General features: G+C 42.9%; 1 protein-coding gene across 4 annotated transcripts; it reads right to left on the bottom strand.

Moving 5' to 3' along the window:
* Positions 1-77: 77 nt before the first annotated feature.
* On the bottom strand, positions 78-16,500 carry LOC107263463 (PHD finger protein rhinoceros). 4 transcript variants are annotated; one of them, XM_025080850.1, is made up of 10 exons: positions 15,614-16,500; positions 14,066-14,115; positions 13,460-13,980; positions 13,210-13,366; positions 12,893-13,045; positions 12,323-12,610; positions 11,851-12,024; positions 11,578-11,747; positions 11,372-11,495; positions 78-11,291 (listed from the first exon to the last, which is right to left on the bottom strand). In XM_025080850.1, exons 3-10 carry the CDS (start codon positions 13,921-13,923, stop codon positions 4,335-4,337), a joined length of 8,487 nt encoding a protein of 2,828 aa, XP_024936618.1. In that variant the 5' UTR covers positions 13,924-13,980; positions 14,066-14,115; positions 15,614-16,500; the 3' UTR covers positions 78-4,334. The 4 variants fall into 4 exon arrangements, with proteins under 4 accessions (XP_024936618.1, XP_015586177.1, XP_015586181.1 ...); XM_015730691.2 differs by having other exon boundaries at positions 15,618-16,500; XM_015730695.2 differs by having other exon boundaries at positions 16,089-16,220.
* Positions 16,501-16,502: the final 2 nt, after the last annotated feature.

The following is a 16,502-nucleotide window of genomic DNA, read 5'->3' as shown; positions in this document are numbered from 1 at the left end:
GGTACAGTCCGGTGGTGGCGGAAAAACTTTAAGTGTCAACATGAATGAATTACATGGAAGGTAAAAGAGAGACAATATTTAAAAAACTGTAATTATTATTAATCGTAGTAATATGATTATTGACAATGACGCGGCTATGTGCACATTAAAACACCTTATCTTTATCTTACAAGACCAGCTTCTCTTGTACACTATATACAGTAACTAAATATCATATTACTCATTTTGCATTATAATAAAACTATGTATATAATATTAAATTCATCATTGTTATTATTATTATCGTTATCGTTAATTATGTGTATGAAACAATTAAAAATTAACCAAATATTTATTATTTAAATCTGTACAATATAGGCTCTTAAAACTCTTTCTTATCACTGACAATGTACAGTACAGTGTAGGGTATGAAGTGTGGGTCTTGGAAAGTGTTATACTCGATTGCATACGTTAATTAACTATTAATAAAAAAAAAAAGAAGAAATAAAGTAGAGAGGTGCACAAAGATGTGCGACAATCCAAACAACTTTCGCTCGCATTCGATTTAGGACTTTTGCATGGCTCGTCGAAAGTTTTACCACCAAAGGGCAAAGTAGACAAGTCTTTGCCGATTAAAATAAGGATTACGTATAGCGTCCTCGGTCGGAGTTTGAAAAAGTAGCAATCCACTGACAAGTATAAATTAGTCGATTAAAGAAAAGAACGATATTTAAAATCTTGGAACAGATCGTAAATTGCAGAATCGTACGAAAAAAAAACGAGTTATCCGTTGAAACGAGATTTTTGAACAAACAAAAAAAGAAAGTATCGTTTCACGCAAGTCAAACAAATGAGATAAATCTTTCGGTGCCATGTCGGATCGTTCAATAAAAAAGCGCGCTAGAGCGCATCTACAATACAACAGAAACAAAGTTTGGAAGAGTGAGACCGTACAATTACACAGCCGTCTTATTTAAATCTTCATACCGATGACGAATTAGTAATGATAAGCGAAGATTTCGCGGGATACAAATATATACAAACATATCGACAGGTCGTTCCCTGTGTATCGCCATTCCGTTCTATTATCCATATCCTCTTCTTCTACTCGTTAACGCGCAGACCGTGTCGTGAGACGTAAAGTAGATCAAGTATCTAAAAAAAGCGAGTCTATTCCTTTTTGAAAAATAAAAGAAGAAAAAAAACAGTGTTGCAGTAAAACATTTATAAATTACGCTCCGTCAGAGTATCTCTCTAGTTCCGTTATAACTGTACACGATTTATCGATATATACCTTTAGCTAGTGTATTGCTTACGTCGCAAACTACGATATTCCCTTATTTTTGTATTTATTTATTTTCCTCCCTCAATAATCGCCATGTGTCGAGGCAACGATATTACCTAGGCGCAAATATATTCCTCCTGATTTTCGTAATACGGACTTGTGTACTTCGCGTGGACATTGTGAACTGTGTTGACATTGGCCACTGCTGTGTTTTCACGGAACGTAAACACACGATTTCACATGAGATTCCCCCTGTGTCGTGCAATACCAGCAATGTATCTCGCGACTCGTCTAGGCACTACAGTTCTCGGTAGAAGATTTCCCACAAGGATATAATAACGAAGCGACTGCGTCTCGCAATCGACTGCACTGGACTTTTGAATCGGTTCGACCTTCGATAGATCGATGAGAATCGATATAGATACGAGAAAGGATTACTAACGGTTAGGAAATTTAAACGAGGTGAATGCATCAACGTGCACGTGCACAAGTTACCCGGGGACGTACGGACGATGGCATAAGGTTATTGCACTAATCTGATTGTTAAAAAAAACAAATACCTTACAGGATTAATGTTGCGCACGCAAACTCGCTTGTCCTTTGTCTAGCCTCACGACAGTCGAATATTCATTAAAAAGTATACTCGAGATTTTTGGTCTCACGCACTTGGCAAGAGTCTATGATCCGCGTTCATTCGGCAAGCACGAATGATTCTTCTATGGGTTTCCTTTGTCTTTGACATTTTCGTTTCTATCCGCCTTAACAAGGACGAAAAAATCCTGGGCGTCGCGACACCCAAAACTTTTGCACCCACTTAGCTTGTAACACCGGTATGATAGTAATGGCACTATCGTCTCTCATCTCGGATGAACCGTGAGTATTTATTTATTTATTTTTTTTCTTAATACGCGTAACTCGACAGCACGAAAGTGCTGATTAAAATATTGAAAAGAAAGGATTAGAGCTCCTCAATGTATTCCACGAAGCTCGTCAGACGTCTTAGAGTAACTGCACGGGATATGGGATGTCAGGGTGAGTGAGGATGATTCGCAAAGGGTGGACGTTTTCGGGGCCGCCAATTTTCGTAAATAAATAATATTGTCTGTATAGCTGACGTCATAAATAAATATATGCTACACACGGCAGAGATACGAAAGTAGGCGAAACGAGTTAAAGCAAAAAAAAAAATGAAAGAGAATAAAGAGAAAGAAGACAATTAATAACTAGGTTAACTAAATATAAAATATATGCCTTTCATATAGATTACACGGTAGCTGCAACTATACATAAAAAAGTGATACAAAAAATTTTCAAAACTTAATTTTAATGACTCGGTAAGGCGGATTTTGTTATCTCGTAATGCGCGCAAGCGTCGCGCTCGTGTACTTAATTTTTTTTCTTCGACCAGGCGCGACGCCATTGTTCATTCGTATTTTCTCATGCGAGACGCGAGACGCGCATCGCAATTATTTGCGTGGTCATTAGGGGCGGAATACGAAAACGAAGAAGAATAAAGAAGAGAGATAAAATAACAAGAGAAGGAGCGAAGGATAGCGATTAATTCGTAATTTTCACTCATTTTTCGTTTTCCTTTTTTTTTTTTTCATTAAATAAAGCGACGGCCTAGATTTCCCTATGAGCAAAAAGAATAAAAAATAAAAGAAAACTGTCTTCTGTTCGATTATTCATTTCACGGTTAATATATCCTTTACGCTAATTAATAGTCTTCGGAAATATAATTATAGTGTTTTTATTAAAATTTATTATATCTAATGTTTAAAAATCACGATTTAAGCAGTGATTTATGAAGGATATTTGTACAGGGCAATTTTAAAGTTATGGCGTCTGCTAAGGTATCGATCGTTACTTGAGCAGATTCAATGAATCTTTTTTTTTCTCCACGTAATCTTACTTTAGCCTCACCGTCGTCCCTCTGATTCCTTCGTTTCTCTCCCTCTTGCTTTTTTCTTTTTTTTTTTTTTCAACACCTTTTTATGAAAATTGTCCCGACCACCTCCACTATCCGCGAAACAGTACGCATTGGTCATTTGAGAAATAATATGAATAATAGAGAAATAATAATATTGTCAATTGAGAAATAATAATATCCTTCCCAGTATTTTTTTTTCTACATATCTGCCGCCTGAATAAAAGCGATTTCCAAGAGAACGTCCTAATAAATTAGTACACGGAGACAATTCGTTACTAGCTAAGCCTTTCCTGCACAACGACTAAAATCTAAAATAGAACGTATTTGCACCAACAGTTCTTGATTATCCTAAGTCAGCTAACGATAATCCTTTTTACAATCTCATTTTATACAATCGAATGCGTTCTGCCTTTGAAACAAAGATATTCGACTTTACGTCCGTTGAAAATCGACAAAAACACAACGTCCGCATCTTTCTAAGACTTGGGCATAGCCGGGTGGGGGGTGGGGGGCTTTCTGTGATTATCCTCGAAATTCCATATGTCAAAAGAAAGGCAATCGGTGAAAAAGAAAAAGAAAGGTATGCGATCTTAGTCAGGTCCCTTTTCGAAGATGTCAGTAAGCAGTAACGAGAGCTGCGCAGAAAACACGTCCCTACGTTTACAGCCCTGAGAACATACTGTCTTTCTTTTTGTGCGGTATGTATCTGTCATCGCGAATTCTCAACTGTAACTTGCACTTAGAAGATCGTAGGAGAATAGCAATGGCCCTTTCTGAAATGACCAATTCGCTGGTAGAGTAATTATTCGTTAACGAAAGACACCTTAACGAACCACCAGTACCTCACATCTGAAATGCACATGTTAATAATTATGGTGAATTTTTGGGCACTTTGTGACATTTCACTTCACCCTCAGATCATTTACATACATTAATAATATATATTACACAAAACATTTCTAGTGAGTCTCTGTCTCAACATTTAATATTATATATATATACGTATACGTATAAGCCACACATAACACGTTCATTACTCTCAAAGTCAGGCGGGCGCGTATGTAAACGCATATACGTATACGCATACGTATCTTCTATTAAGAATCATTAATTACTGTATTATACAATTATCATTTATTATCACCTAACTTGGCATCCTTGTGGGAGCGGTGCAGGCGGACAACCTGGCGAATTGTGAGCAGTAGGTTGAGGCAGCAGGGGGCTTTCGTCCTCTTTGGAAGATTGCTTTTCCGAAAGTTCCTCTGTCTTCGTAACGGCGTCTTGTTGCTGTTGTTCATGTTCGGACGAAGCTAACGTTTTCGTTTGCAATTGTGCCTGTGATTGTAACTTCTTCGGGGCGGCTAACGAGATAGAGTTCACCGTCGCACTGTCGTCACTTGCACTACTACTTGCCACCGGTGCTTTCAGTTCATAACCTTTCTGACATCTTGTTAATTTTAATCTTATAGGAGTGACTTTCGCGGAGCGTACGTTTGTCAGGGAAGCGGCACCAGAGTTTGGATCCGTCGGCAGCTTTACATTTATACTACTGTCCATAGGATACGCCACGTCCTCCTTGGAAGGTTCCGGTGGAGGAGGTCCAACACGACTCTCCTTGTTATCATTAGCATGTTCGGCACTAGTATGATGTTTATCCCGATTATCCTCTAAGTTAACAGATTTCGAGGTTATCACTTCGTTGGGCATATCGTTCGCTGTGGAATTATTGCCTTTACCAAGGCGTATGATCAGTTTAGGAGGTGCTGGACCATCCTCGAGAATTTGTACATGAGCCTCCTTCTTACTCTGCCTCTTTTTTCTCTTGCCGTTCTTATCCTTTTTACTCTTGACCTTGGTCTTCTCGTCGTTATCAAATCCAGCCATTATCATACGACGATACTTCATACTCTCACGCCTTAGTTCCTCTATACTTGGTTTACTGGGAATACTGCTCAACCGTTTCTTCGGCGGTCTTATTCTGCTTCTGTCGTCTTGCACGTTGCCCGTTTCCTGGCCCATTATACTGTTACCTATCTTGATCTTAAGTTTCGGTGGTCCACTGTTCGTCACACTGGTGGCTGAGGGTCTTGTTTGTCTACCTCTTCTACGATCAACGTTACTCACGTTCACACCTCGTCTTCTGTCCGATATACCTTCCTCGTCTTGTATGTCGAGGAAGCTACCTCGTTCCTTTCTACGTTTCTTCTCCATATTTGCATCCACCACGGCCTTGTAGTCCTCTCTGGTCGGTATGCTTGTCATGGAGGCTACGGCTTTGGGAATAGTGATAACGGTTCTATTGATAGGTGGTATAGTAATAGGAGCAGATGCAACATTACCGCAGCTAGGATCATCCATATTCATATCCTGCGAGCAATACTGTCGGAGTAATTCCTTCTTGCGCATTCTACGAAGATTCGACGTACCGGAAGCTACCGAAGCACTTGTTGCTGCTGGTGTAATGATAACAGGTGCTTGCTGTGCCAACGGTGGCACGGAGGAGGCTGGTACGTAATTTGCATCGAGGAAAGGACCTTTGATCTTGACCTTGAGCTGATTACGTGAGTCCGTAAGGGAGACCTTGCTGGGTTCGATATTTGATGAGGGAGCCTCCACCGTAGGGTTGTTCGAACTTGGCTCTGAACATGGATCCGGTTGTTGCTTACTTGCTATCAAGGCAGAGTGTAACTCCTTCTCAAGATCCTCCTCGATGTCTGGCAGCGATTGGTCGGCTGAGCCACTGGCAAAAGCACCCAGTAAATGATTGGGGTAGGACTGAGCGTGTAGCAATGAGGTCTGCGCTTCGATGGTCGAATTGTACGTTCTCATGTCGACAGGTCCTGGAAGCAAGGGTAGTACAGTATCGGTAAATGTCTGATCAGCATTGGACTCGGTTTCAGCAACGATTGAGCCGTCGTGCTGCACTGGTGACGAGAGCCTCTTGTCGTCGGTGTACTTCTTATGCAAGGTAGGACTAGACAAATGGGACTGAATGCCTTCGTTCATCATACACAAACCTTCGCGCTTCTCATTGACGTCAGTCGACTTCTTCCTCTCCCTCATCGTGCGTAGATCCGCGATGTTCGTCTCGTTAGCAGAATCCTCATCAGAGTCAAAATCATACACAGTTCCCACTAGCTTGTTCTGAATCGAATCATCGCTGTGAATAGTATTTGCTATTGTGGATATGAGAGAGGCTGAATTGTTTTGACTGTTTCTTCCTCGACCTCGGCCGCGTCCTCGTCCACGACCTCTATATCCTGCTTGTTGAGAACTCTTAGAACTTCTGCCTCTACCACGGGACGTTGGAACGGATTTGGCACTCTCCTGACGTGGTGACTTTCCTGGGGATTTACCCTGGAGCGACGTGACCCTAGCCGATGTTCTTGTTGGCTTCGATGGAGACTTCTTGCCGGATTGTGGTGCTTTACTCTCTGTCAGCATCTCTTGAAGATTCTCAACGACAGAGTCCACCTGCGTCTCAGGCATGTTGTTTAGGAATCCCATAGGCAATGCCGGGGAATTCACTTGCTGCTGGAGTTCCTGAGTGTGCTCTTGTTCTTGTGCCAGAGGTGGCTGCGGCGGAGGTGTAGGAATCTTTGTAGGCGAGACCATGGCTGCCGTGAATGCCATATTATGAGAGGATGACGTGAACGCAGCTGTGCACGGTGAGGCTTGCATGTTCAATGAATCGTCCAGCGGCTTAGGAACAGGTGGTAACAGAGACTGTGGTGTTGGAAAGGGTGTACCAAATTGTGGAGGAAACATGGCTGTTCCTGGTGACGGATAAGGTAAAGATGCGGCGCAGGATTGTGGCGGAAATAAAGAGACAGGTCCTGCATAGGAACTGGATTCGGAGTATGAGTGATAAGGACCTGCATCCATGGAACAAGGGGGAAACGGAAGTGGTGCGATGTTTTTGTAGGGTGGCATCGCTGTATGTTCCTCGGCCGAGGATGCCGACGTGATGGAAGACGACGTCGATCTTCGCGACGGTAACACTTGGCTCTCAGCCCATCGCGTATCTTGGCGCGAATTATTCAAATCATTGTAAGGTGAACCACTCTGGGTATAATCCTGTCTCATATCGGAAGAAATTTCTTCTTTTTCCAAAACACGATCCATTTCATTTCCTTGCTCTTCTTCAGGATTTGGTAATCCTATGAGATGTCTGTTTACCATCTCCATGGGTGTCATTTCATCGACTATCTGACTCGTCAGAGGTCCCACTTGCTGATCCATCATTGGGACGGACTGCATTCGTGACTCCGAATGGGGATCAATGTGCTGAGTGGGTCTTATGATTGGATGTGACTGTTGCAAAAGTTGATACTGATCTTGCATACTCATATTCAGTTGAGAATGGACCAAATTCTCGTTATTACTGTCTGAGATAACGGCACTTATATCATTCGTAAATTGATGAGGAGCATATCGATGATTCTGACTCTCCATCAAGGTGTTCGGGTGTACATCATTTGGATTGAAGTTTTCCATACTAGGTGGTACCCACCTCTCATCAGCTTCGGCCCTATCTAATTTTTCACGTTCAGCCACAGTAACTTTACCAGTCTCCAGATCCTCGTTACTATATGGTACATAACCCTCGCTATTATTTGGATAACAGGTCTTCTGCTTTTCCTCAACATTGTGATTCTTGCAGCTCAGATCTTCTGATATTTGAGCTATGTCATTGTTACTCTTGATCTCAGCTGGTGGTGCACTTTCTGACTCTAATATCTTAACTTCCTTTTCCGATACAAGCTGCTCCATCGGTTTGTCAACTGGAACTTCTTCCTTCTTGATCTCATCCTCAGTTACCACGGATTCAAGTTCAAACTGACTGGAATTCGATTTTTTGGACAGTTCCATGCGAAGTTTTTCTACTAGATGAAGAGTTTCACGCGCACTATCCTCTTTCGAATCTTCCTTGAACCAGAGTTCATTATTAAATGAGAAGGTCAAGGGTGCTGCACGTTCTTCTGCATCGCGTGGTATACTAAAACCATCGTCGTTAACCATATCATCTGCTAGTATGTCCTGATCGAAGTCAAACAGCTCAGAGACACTTTGATCCTTGCTACCATGTTGCGGTGAGAATATGGACCGATTGATAGACTTTCTTCGTTTGTGACATTCTTTCTCAGAAATCTCATTTAATGTTAGCTTATCAGGAACTGGTTTTGTGAGAAGATTATCAACAGTTTCTTTAGGGATCGTATCAGGAACCGTACTAGTTTCACAACCGTCAGTGACAGGTAGTTCTTCCATCTTCTGATCATTCTTCTTCTTCCTTTCCGTGGATCTATCGGGCATAGTGTCCTCAGCATCCTTCTTGATCTTTTCATCCACTGTAATAGCCTTACTCACGACGACGACGTTATCCTCACTGGTATGATTCTTACGATCTTCGCTCTTCACTGTATCGTAAACCATTCCCTTAGCTTGAAGCGACTCCTTCTGGACGGGTTCCTCATTGAAGTTCTCCATCTTTATGTCCATACTCTTAGCCTTCGACAACTTGTCAAGGTGTTCTCGTTTCTCAAGAAGTTTGTCCAAGCCTTTTGATGACTTCTTAGGACTGTCTCTCTCAGCACGTCGTTGCTTCATCTCTTCCTCCAGCGTGTTTATTGAGTTCTTACTGCTGCTTTTCTTGAACTTCTTGTCGTCAAGCTTAGGCGGACTCTCAGCATTGAATGGTTTGGCCGGTTCCGTTTCAAGAATCTTGACCTCGTCCTTACTGCTATTGTCTTTCTCAGTTTCTTTTGCCACCTTCTCGTTCACCCTCTTCTCCACTTTCTTGAGCGAAGCCGCATCCTTACTGTTCTTCTCTTCCTTTTGGGGTGCCTCGCTTGATTTTCGTTTACGAGCTTCGGGCTTTCCTCTTGCTGCACTACCGGTGTCTTCTTTGCTTTTGGTAGTTGGCTGCTGTGATTGTTTAGCAGACTGATTTGATTTCTTTGCGGACTTGGGCCCAGAAGTATTTCGTGGCCCATCATTATCTCGAGACCCACTAACTGAACAGCTTTGGTTAGATGATTGTTGTTGATGTGCTGGTGATGGGGAACGTCGCAACTGTTGTTGTTGTTGATGCTGCTGCTGGTGTGATGGTGATTGCAATGATAGTGACTTTTTGGATGAATCTCTCTGATCTGTCTTCTTACTGGCTTGATGCTGATGCTCTTTGGACACTGAGGCTCTACCTGATTCTTCTCTCTCAATAGACGGCGGCTGAAACTCGGATCCATGCCGCCCGTCGGAAGTTTTAAGCTTCTTATCGGGCAGCTTCTTGAGTTTCCGCCCCGTCGACTTATCCGCATCCATTCTCTCGACAGTCTTGTTCACCTGCCTCCTATTCACAGTCTTATTCTTCGCTTGATTGCCGGAATCACTTTCCGACGAGGTAGTCGACGAGATAGCCAATTCCTTGGCAGTACTCGAAGTTTGCTGGGTGGAACTCTTACCCTCATCGGAGTCACTGCTACTCTCCGAGGAACTGCTGCAGCTACTGCTGCTACTGGAGTCGCTGTTGCTGGATAGCGTTGACGGCGGTTTGCTTTCCTGAAGCTTCTTCGGCTTCTTCGGGGTCTCTTCTTTCTTCGGCGACTCCTCTTTCTTAGGCTCCTTCTTTCTGACGCACTCTGGAGATTCTTTCTTTGCTTTTATCTCGGGAATTTCTGGCTCTGGCTGTGCAGCCTTCGTTCCCATACCGCTCTTAATGTGCTCGGCTGCTTTTTTAGCAGCCTGCCGTTGCGGTACATAGGCAAGGATCTCCGTACCGTCGCCGAACTCCTTGTCGAAATCGTAAATATCGTTGTTTTTGGAATCCTTCGCCAGCTTACTGTCCTTTTGCTTCTTCGTCGATGATTTTTCCTTGTGGGGTTTAGACGGTTTCGTCTCCTCCGTGGGCGATTTGACAAATTCTGGTGATTCTACCGCGCTATCTTTCTTACTCTGAGAACGCTGCATAATCTCGGAAGCCTTCTTCGCGGCTTGTCTCTGAGGCACTATGAGAGCAGACGGTATGTAATCCTTCTTCTTTGAAGACTTCACGTTCTCCTTGTTCTTCGAGGCTTCATCCACGAAATGATCCTGTCGCGTGTCTTTGTTCGCAAAACTCTTCTGTGAATTCTTGGAGATATCCGCCGCCGAGAATTGCTTGACAGCGGCCTTTGTTATAAGTACAACCGAGTGGGAAGCGTGCTCCTGAGAATCGGATTCGGTGTCCGAGTAAATAGTATCAGCAGCAGAAGGTCCAAGACGGGACGACGTCGTCGTGTTTAGAGGTAACAACTCGTCACTGTCGCTGCCTGACGCACTGCCCAGTTCGCGCTCCATGTGTTGCAATGTACGCGATCTAGTGCCGGTAGTGTCCAATTTATCACTTTCACTGCTCTCGCGTAACGTTGCACGAGGCCGATCCGGAGCACTGGCTTTCTTCGTTTTACGTCGACCCGTTTTCGACTTGGGGGAAGCGGACTCGTCCTCGGTGCTAGATTCGGTGTCTAGATCGTGGTTCTTCGATTTAGTGGAGCTCTTACTTGGCGATTTGACAGTTGGCTTAGCAGTGTCGGTCTCGCTACTGCTCATGGAGGATAAATCGCTGCCGTACAGACTTCTCGTCTTTACGGAGCCATTGAAGTAAAGCTTCTGTTTTGAAGCGCCGTTGAAGTCTGGCTGAACCTTCTTTTCGTCGCTCGAGACAGGCGTAGGGGACTTCATGCCCGCGATCCTCGCCACTATCGTGTCGAAATCTCGAGTGTGATCTTCGGAATCGGGATGAGAATAAAGCCGGTCGTATATCGAGGGTCCATGATTTGCCTCCGCTACGGCGGCTGCTGCAGCCGGAGGAAGCGGAGATCCGGACATAACCGAAGCCTGCTTGTGGAAGGTTTGCTCACGCAGTCTCAGGAACGTACGACATAGTTTCTCCCTTCTTCCCACCATGTAACACAGGTTTCTCACGCGTTCCAGATCCTGACGTAGCTGGACAAACGTACGCATCTTTTCCAGATCAGCTGCTTGACCTTGTGCACGTGCTCCAGCACCTGAGAGTTCACCACAACGTGGCGCTAACAGAGGTTTGTTGTGACCAGCCTGCAATGAAACGGTTGTTGCATTAGAGAACTAGCAAAGTACAGGCAGTGCTCGAAATATTAAAATTTCAAGAAACTTACTCTTCTCTTCAGCTTCCAGTAATTATAAATATAGACAACGCCATCAGGATCAATATCCAGTTGTTGGGAGGTAATATCCTTCAAACTGACGTGTTTATCGAACTCGGCTTCGATTTCTTGTAGTCTAAGATTAAATAAAGACACTGTTAGCGCCTTTCGTGCATAATTTTGAATGAAAATTCTCATAAACGAAAAATCCAGCTTACTTGGCTGCACGCGCTTGATTTTTCTCTTCAGATGTCATGTCTTTGCGCTTTCTCCTTCTTGATTCTCCGTCCTCGGAATCCGAACCGCCTTTACCGCCGCTACCACCCACACCTCCTCCAACACCGACCTTATCTTTAGTATTTGTTCTACTATGCTTCTGACAGTACGACTGCAAAGAAGATTTTCATAGTATTCCGCTATCCTCAATATCCTGTTTTCTACTTTCGTAAAACTCCTTCAATTTCGTAAACTTAACGTCTTCAGGAACTCACCCTTAGTTTCACACCATCGTCAGCCATCTCATCCTCTATAATAGCCTTCATCTCGAGACCATGTTTAAAAGCGCATGTAACGTGATACGCCGTTTTGCAGGTTTTTATACTGCATTGAATACAGGCACCCACGCGTTCACGGCACAGCACGCAGATTAGCGCCCATCGGCTTTGCTGTAAGCATTGAAATCACTGCTTCATACGAATATCATATACTCATGACATCGCACACTTCTTCTAATGTGCTGTAAACTCTCAGCGTTATCGACTATCGATTATCAAAGATACAATCAGCTATGAAAATGATAAAGCACCTTAATCCGTTACATCTATCTGTAAAATTCTTATGCGCAATTTCAAACTGGTGTGTCGGATGCGTCTGTTCATTTACCTTGAATATTTTCGACGTACAAGAATACTTATTAACGAGAGAATGAAATTCTGTAAGCCCCTTCTAAGCAGTTTTATTTACCGGAATACTGGAAATTTTCGTGATCGGCTCCATTCGTTCCACACAGCCGATACTGACTTCAGGAATCCAGAGAGCACAGGAAACATGGGCCCATTTCTGACCGCTGCGCGTACACTTCATTGCACCTCCCTTATTAGGGCATAATACACAATCGGGACGTTGACTTAGCGAGCAAGTCCTGCACAACCATGAGCCATCGGGTATCGACGTGATGCCGTAGCACGCTTGATGTACACAAATGTTGCAGCAATCGCAGAATACCATCTCGTTACCCTCTTCCGAATCAGGCTAAAGAAAAATAAAATAAGTCGATCGAATACCAGTTAATACTCGAATATCAGTTTATTGATAGTTTTTCGATTCAGAGAAACACTTGGGAGGATGAACTTTTACGACACTTTTGGTCTTCTATGTTTATGTAATCAACGCGGTATTATTACGTAAGCCGAAAAAAGACATATAAAAAAGAATCACTAAAATAACCAATCGATTCGACATTCTCTACAACCTACAGTTACATGCGACAATTGTAATTTTGTCAAAGGTTCATTCAAAAATAAAAATACTCACAGATCTACAGACGTCGCAGATGACATTTTCATCGTACTCAATGCCAAGACCTTCTTCATTTTTTACGATCGTCTGTATCCTTTCCCAGCAGCGAACCTCTAACTCTTCTATTACCCGCTCAAGTTGCGACTCTGATACTGGCGTCTGACCCGCCTGTAAAACAATGACATTACAGCATCCCTTAGAAATACCTTCTCCACCGTCTTTGAAAAGCACATTGTATGAAAGTTTGTATTGTTAATTGTAGCATAGATTCGAAACGTATTAAATTGTATCAAACACGTGCCAGATTAGATTACTAATATATTTAAAATTACCTGTGCTCTCTCTCCGTTAAGCACATCGAGCCAAGCTATATCAGTGTCGTCAAGGTCATAACCACATGCCTTCTCAGCACGTCCAGGGGTGGTGCTCAAGTGATGATCCTCAGAACTGAAGTAATCATCTCGTGATATTCTTATAAACTTTTTGGGCCTGTAAAATGATGATCACATGTATCGTAGGGTTATCTAGGTAATTTATAGGACGTCAGCGTGATTTAGATGGCTGAATGTTAAGGTTACTCACAATTTGAATTCGCCGTGTGACTTATTCAAAGGTGAGGTTTGAGTGACGGTGACCGTTGGTTCCGGCAATGAGTCCGGGTTGACGGGAACTTGAACACCCCTTTCCCATTCCTGCTTCCACTGATCAGTTATCACCCAGTACTCATTCGGACTTAGTGGTTCGCTGTCGGGTAACTTCATGGCGCTGATCAGGTCTTTGCGAAAGAGTTCAGCAGGGGCCTCTGTCGCCGACCGGTTGTATATACTGGATATCTTGATATCGCTAAGAGGCCGGGGGGTCCAGGATGCCCCCCCTTGACTGGACGACGCCATCGTTTCCTCCTCCTCAGAGGGCCCCAGGGTCGCCGCCGATGTCGATAAACCTGCGGCTGCTGGGCCCAATCTGCATTTGCGCCTTTTAATCGTGCCCGGGCAAGACGCCAAGTCATTGTCGCTTCGATTGATTCTCTTTCCTCGTTGTGCCATTCTACTAGACCGCGTTAGCTAGTGGTACGTGGCACATGCAGGTGAGCTGCGCGCACCCTGAAAACATTTTATATCTCAGCAAGGAAGTCCACATTTGAAAGCTTTGCTCCTAGTTCACAGGTAAATTCTCAGGAATACTCACTACATAGCTGACCATATATCTATTATCTGGAAATGGAATTTCCCTTAGAACTGAAACAGAAATATATCAATGTGGTTAATTACTAAATGGTACTTTCCATAAAAATAATAAATTACGAGGCTCTGTTGGTCATACTGATTGTGAGGGCTTTAAAGAATGAGAATTAATTTATCACTGTTAACCGATATAAGTACAATCTGATATAATTTTTCTCGAATGTGTTATATATATGTCGGGGCATTGTACTAGGTGACTGTGTTGCTATAAGAGAAAAATGTGTAAAATACACTGCTGTTAATATACTCGATACTTGTAGATGCTAATTTTAAATCTTTTACAAAAGAAAGTACTATTTAAAGATAATATTTATAATGATCATTAAATGTGTACTATGACCATTATATAGAAAAAACAAGAAGTCACTTTTATATTTGGCATGCATAATAGTTAACATGTTAGTATTAGAAGTAATATAAAGTATATATGCAATAGATGGCTAAAATATTTCTAGTTATCAAAAATAAAACAATAACAATTTCAGATAGATACACAGAGTGCATAAAAACAGTATATATAAGAAGCAGCTTACAATGAAAATAAATAATCAGTCAAAATACTTTGAAAGATTCAGAGATGTTTAAATAATTCAAGTAAAATATTAAATTCAGCTTAATAAGTTACACAGTTCTGATATTAGTAATATAAATAAATTTTAACAAAAAGTTTCTATGATGAACACAAAAACTAAAGCTATTCATAGAATCCAGCTCACGAAAGAAACAAATTATATTAATATGTTGGAATCTTTGAAATAAAGCAATACATGCTATGTGAGAATAAAAACATAGTAAAATTATATCAAATATACTACTAAAACAAAAGTATGTTAAATATGAGCATTAAAAACAGCATATTTACGACATTTTACATGTGGAAGTAGTGTTTCAACGATCCTTATATCGTATGTACACAAAGTAAGTACAGTACGCATTTAGTAACAGGATAATGTCAAATGAATGAAACTTAAAGATGCACTTGGTCAACGAAGTGTTTCAATTAACTGCAAGAATATCACGCCAAAAAGAGAATGAATTTAATCGCGCACAGCCAGTTTGACGGAGTAAAGTGTGACTTGAAGACCCACTGATCTCATCTTGCTACCATTGTCAGGTAATGTGAAAAATCACGAAAAATCAAATCCGGTCACTGTATCGCGTGTCTTACGATAGCCAAACAGTCCCGAAGCCGTTGGTTAGGATAAAATTGTAGTTCCTGGCTGAGCACAATCCCACTCCTGTCTTGGCTGAAGAAAGAAAAGAGGTTATAAAAAAGGCATTTCCACGGGGAAATTAGGGTTGCGCGAGCGTTCACCACTAACTCGGGAGTCGTTTGAGCGTTTACAAGGATCCGGATGATACTGGACAGGCCAGGAAAGTCGCGGAACTTAATAAAACCGTGAAAGGTTGCTCCCATCCTAGAGATCATGTAAACATTGACACGGAGTTATCGAGTGCGGCGAAGCCGTGGCTGCCGCGAAAAGTCTCTCACTCACTGCACTGGTCGTGGCTGGGGTGCACCGGAGGCGACATTAGGTCGCATGATAGACGAGAAAGAATGGATAACGGTGTGCTCGCACGAAGAAAATGCTCAGGGATCCATTACGCTGCTGTGGTGCTGCTCCTGGTGCTCCTGGTGCTGCTGCTGTGCTGCCCAACAACATTGACAATACAGATGGCAGCACAGGTTGCGCGCAGTTCACACAAGTCTCCACACACACTCCGAAAAGCATTAAATAGCTTATTATTGATCTATTAGCCGAATATACTTTCGCGCGCACTTGGCACACGTGATTTCATAAAATCGTAGAGGAGCAGAGCGGCAGGGTGAGCGAGCTTCGCTACCTTTAGATCTTTGGTACGGCGGCAGGTTCCGCGAGCGATAAGTGCGTACGCCTCTGTCACAGCAGCCTAACCAACATGTCCTCATTAGCGATTCCAGTAACATATAGCCAGTTCGTACTCACTCTGCGACGCTCCTACGTCCCCTGGCTCGCTTTCAAAAATTACCCGTGCGACCGTGCTCGACCGCGTTCGATCTCGAAACGCACCGAATCGATAATATATTTACATAAAAGTAGATACTGGCGTTTGGCGCCATCATGCCTGAAAAAATAACTGTGGAAGTACGGTGTCACGTGACCGTACCAACGAGATCTCGCGATTCGTCTTCACGGATTATAGATCACTCTGAGATCGGAGGTCAACAGGTACGCGCGTCCTCTACGCCCCCTCTTGGCGAGCTCGTACGTTTTTATGCCTGCGCCAGACAAACCGGGAGCATCTCCATGGAAATCGCATCGGCGACACTGTCCAGCCAGCTGAGACAAACGAACTTGTGAACTGACACGCAATTTACATATGACAGTTTGTTTCCTCCT

Source organism: Cephus cinctus, unplaced genomic scaffold (assembly GCF_000341935.2).
Source record: "Cephus cinctus unplaced genomic scaffold, Ccin1 Ccin1_scaffold0153, whole genome shotgun sequence".
Classification (NCBI taxonomy): domain Eukaryota; kingdom Metazoa; phylum Arthropoda; class Insecta; order Hymenoptera; family Cephidae; genus Cephus; species Cephus cinctus.
This window is presented reverse-complemented; position numbering and strand designations above follow the sequence as displayed.

Coding starts and splice junctions, on each gene's coding strand:
- LOC107263463 (XM_025080850.1), bottom strand. CDS start 13,923: ATGGCACAACGAGGAAAGAGAATCAATCGAAGCGACAATGACTTGGCG. Junction 13,367..13,459: donor TCACACGGCGAATTCAAATT/GTGAGTAACCTT, acceptor ATCATTTTACAG/GCCCAAAAAGTTTATAAGAA. Junction 12,611..12,892: donor TCTGCGACGTCTGTAGATCT/GTGAGTATTTTT, acceptor ATTTTTCTTTAG/CCTGATTCGGAAGAGGGTAA.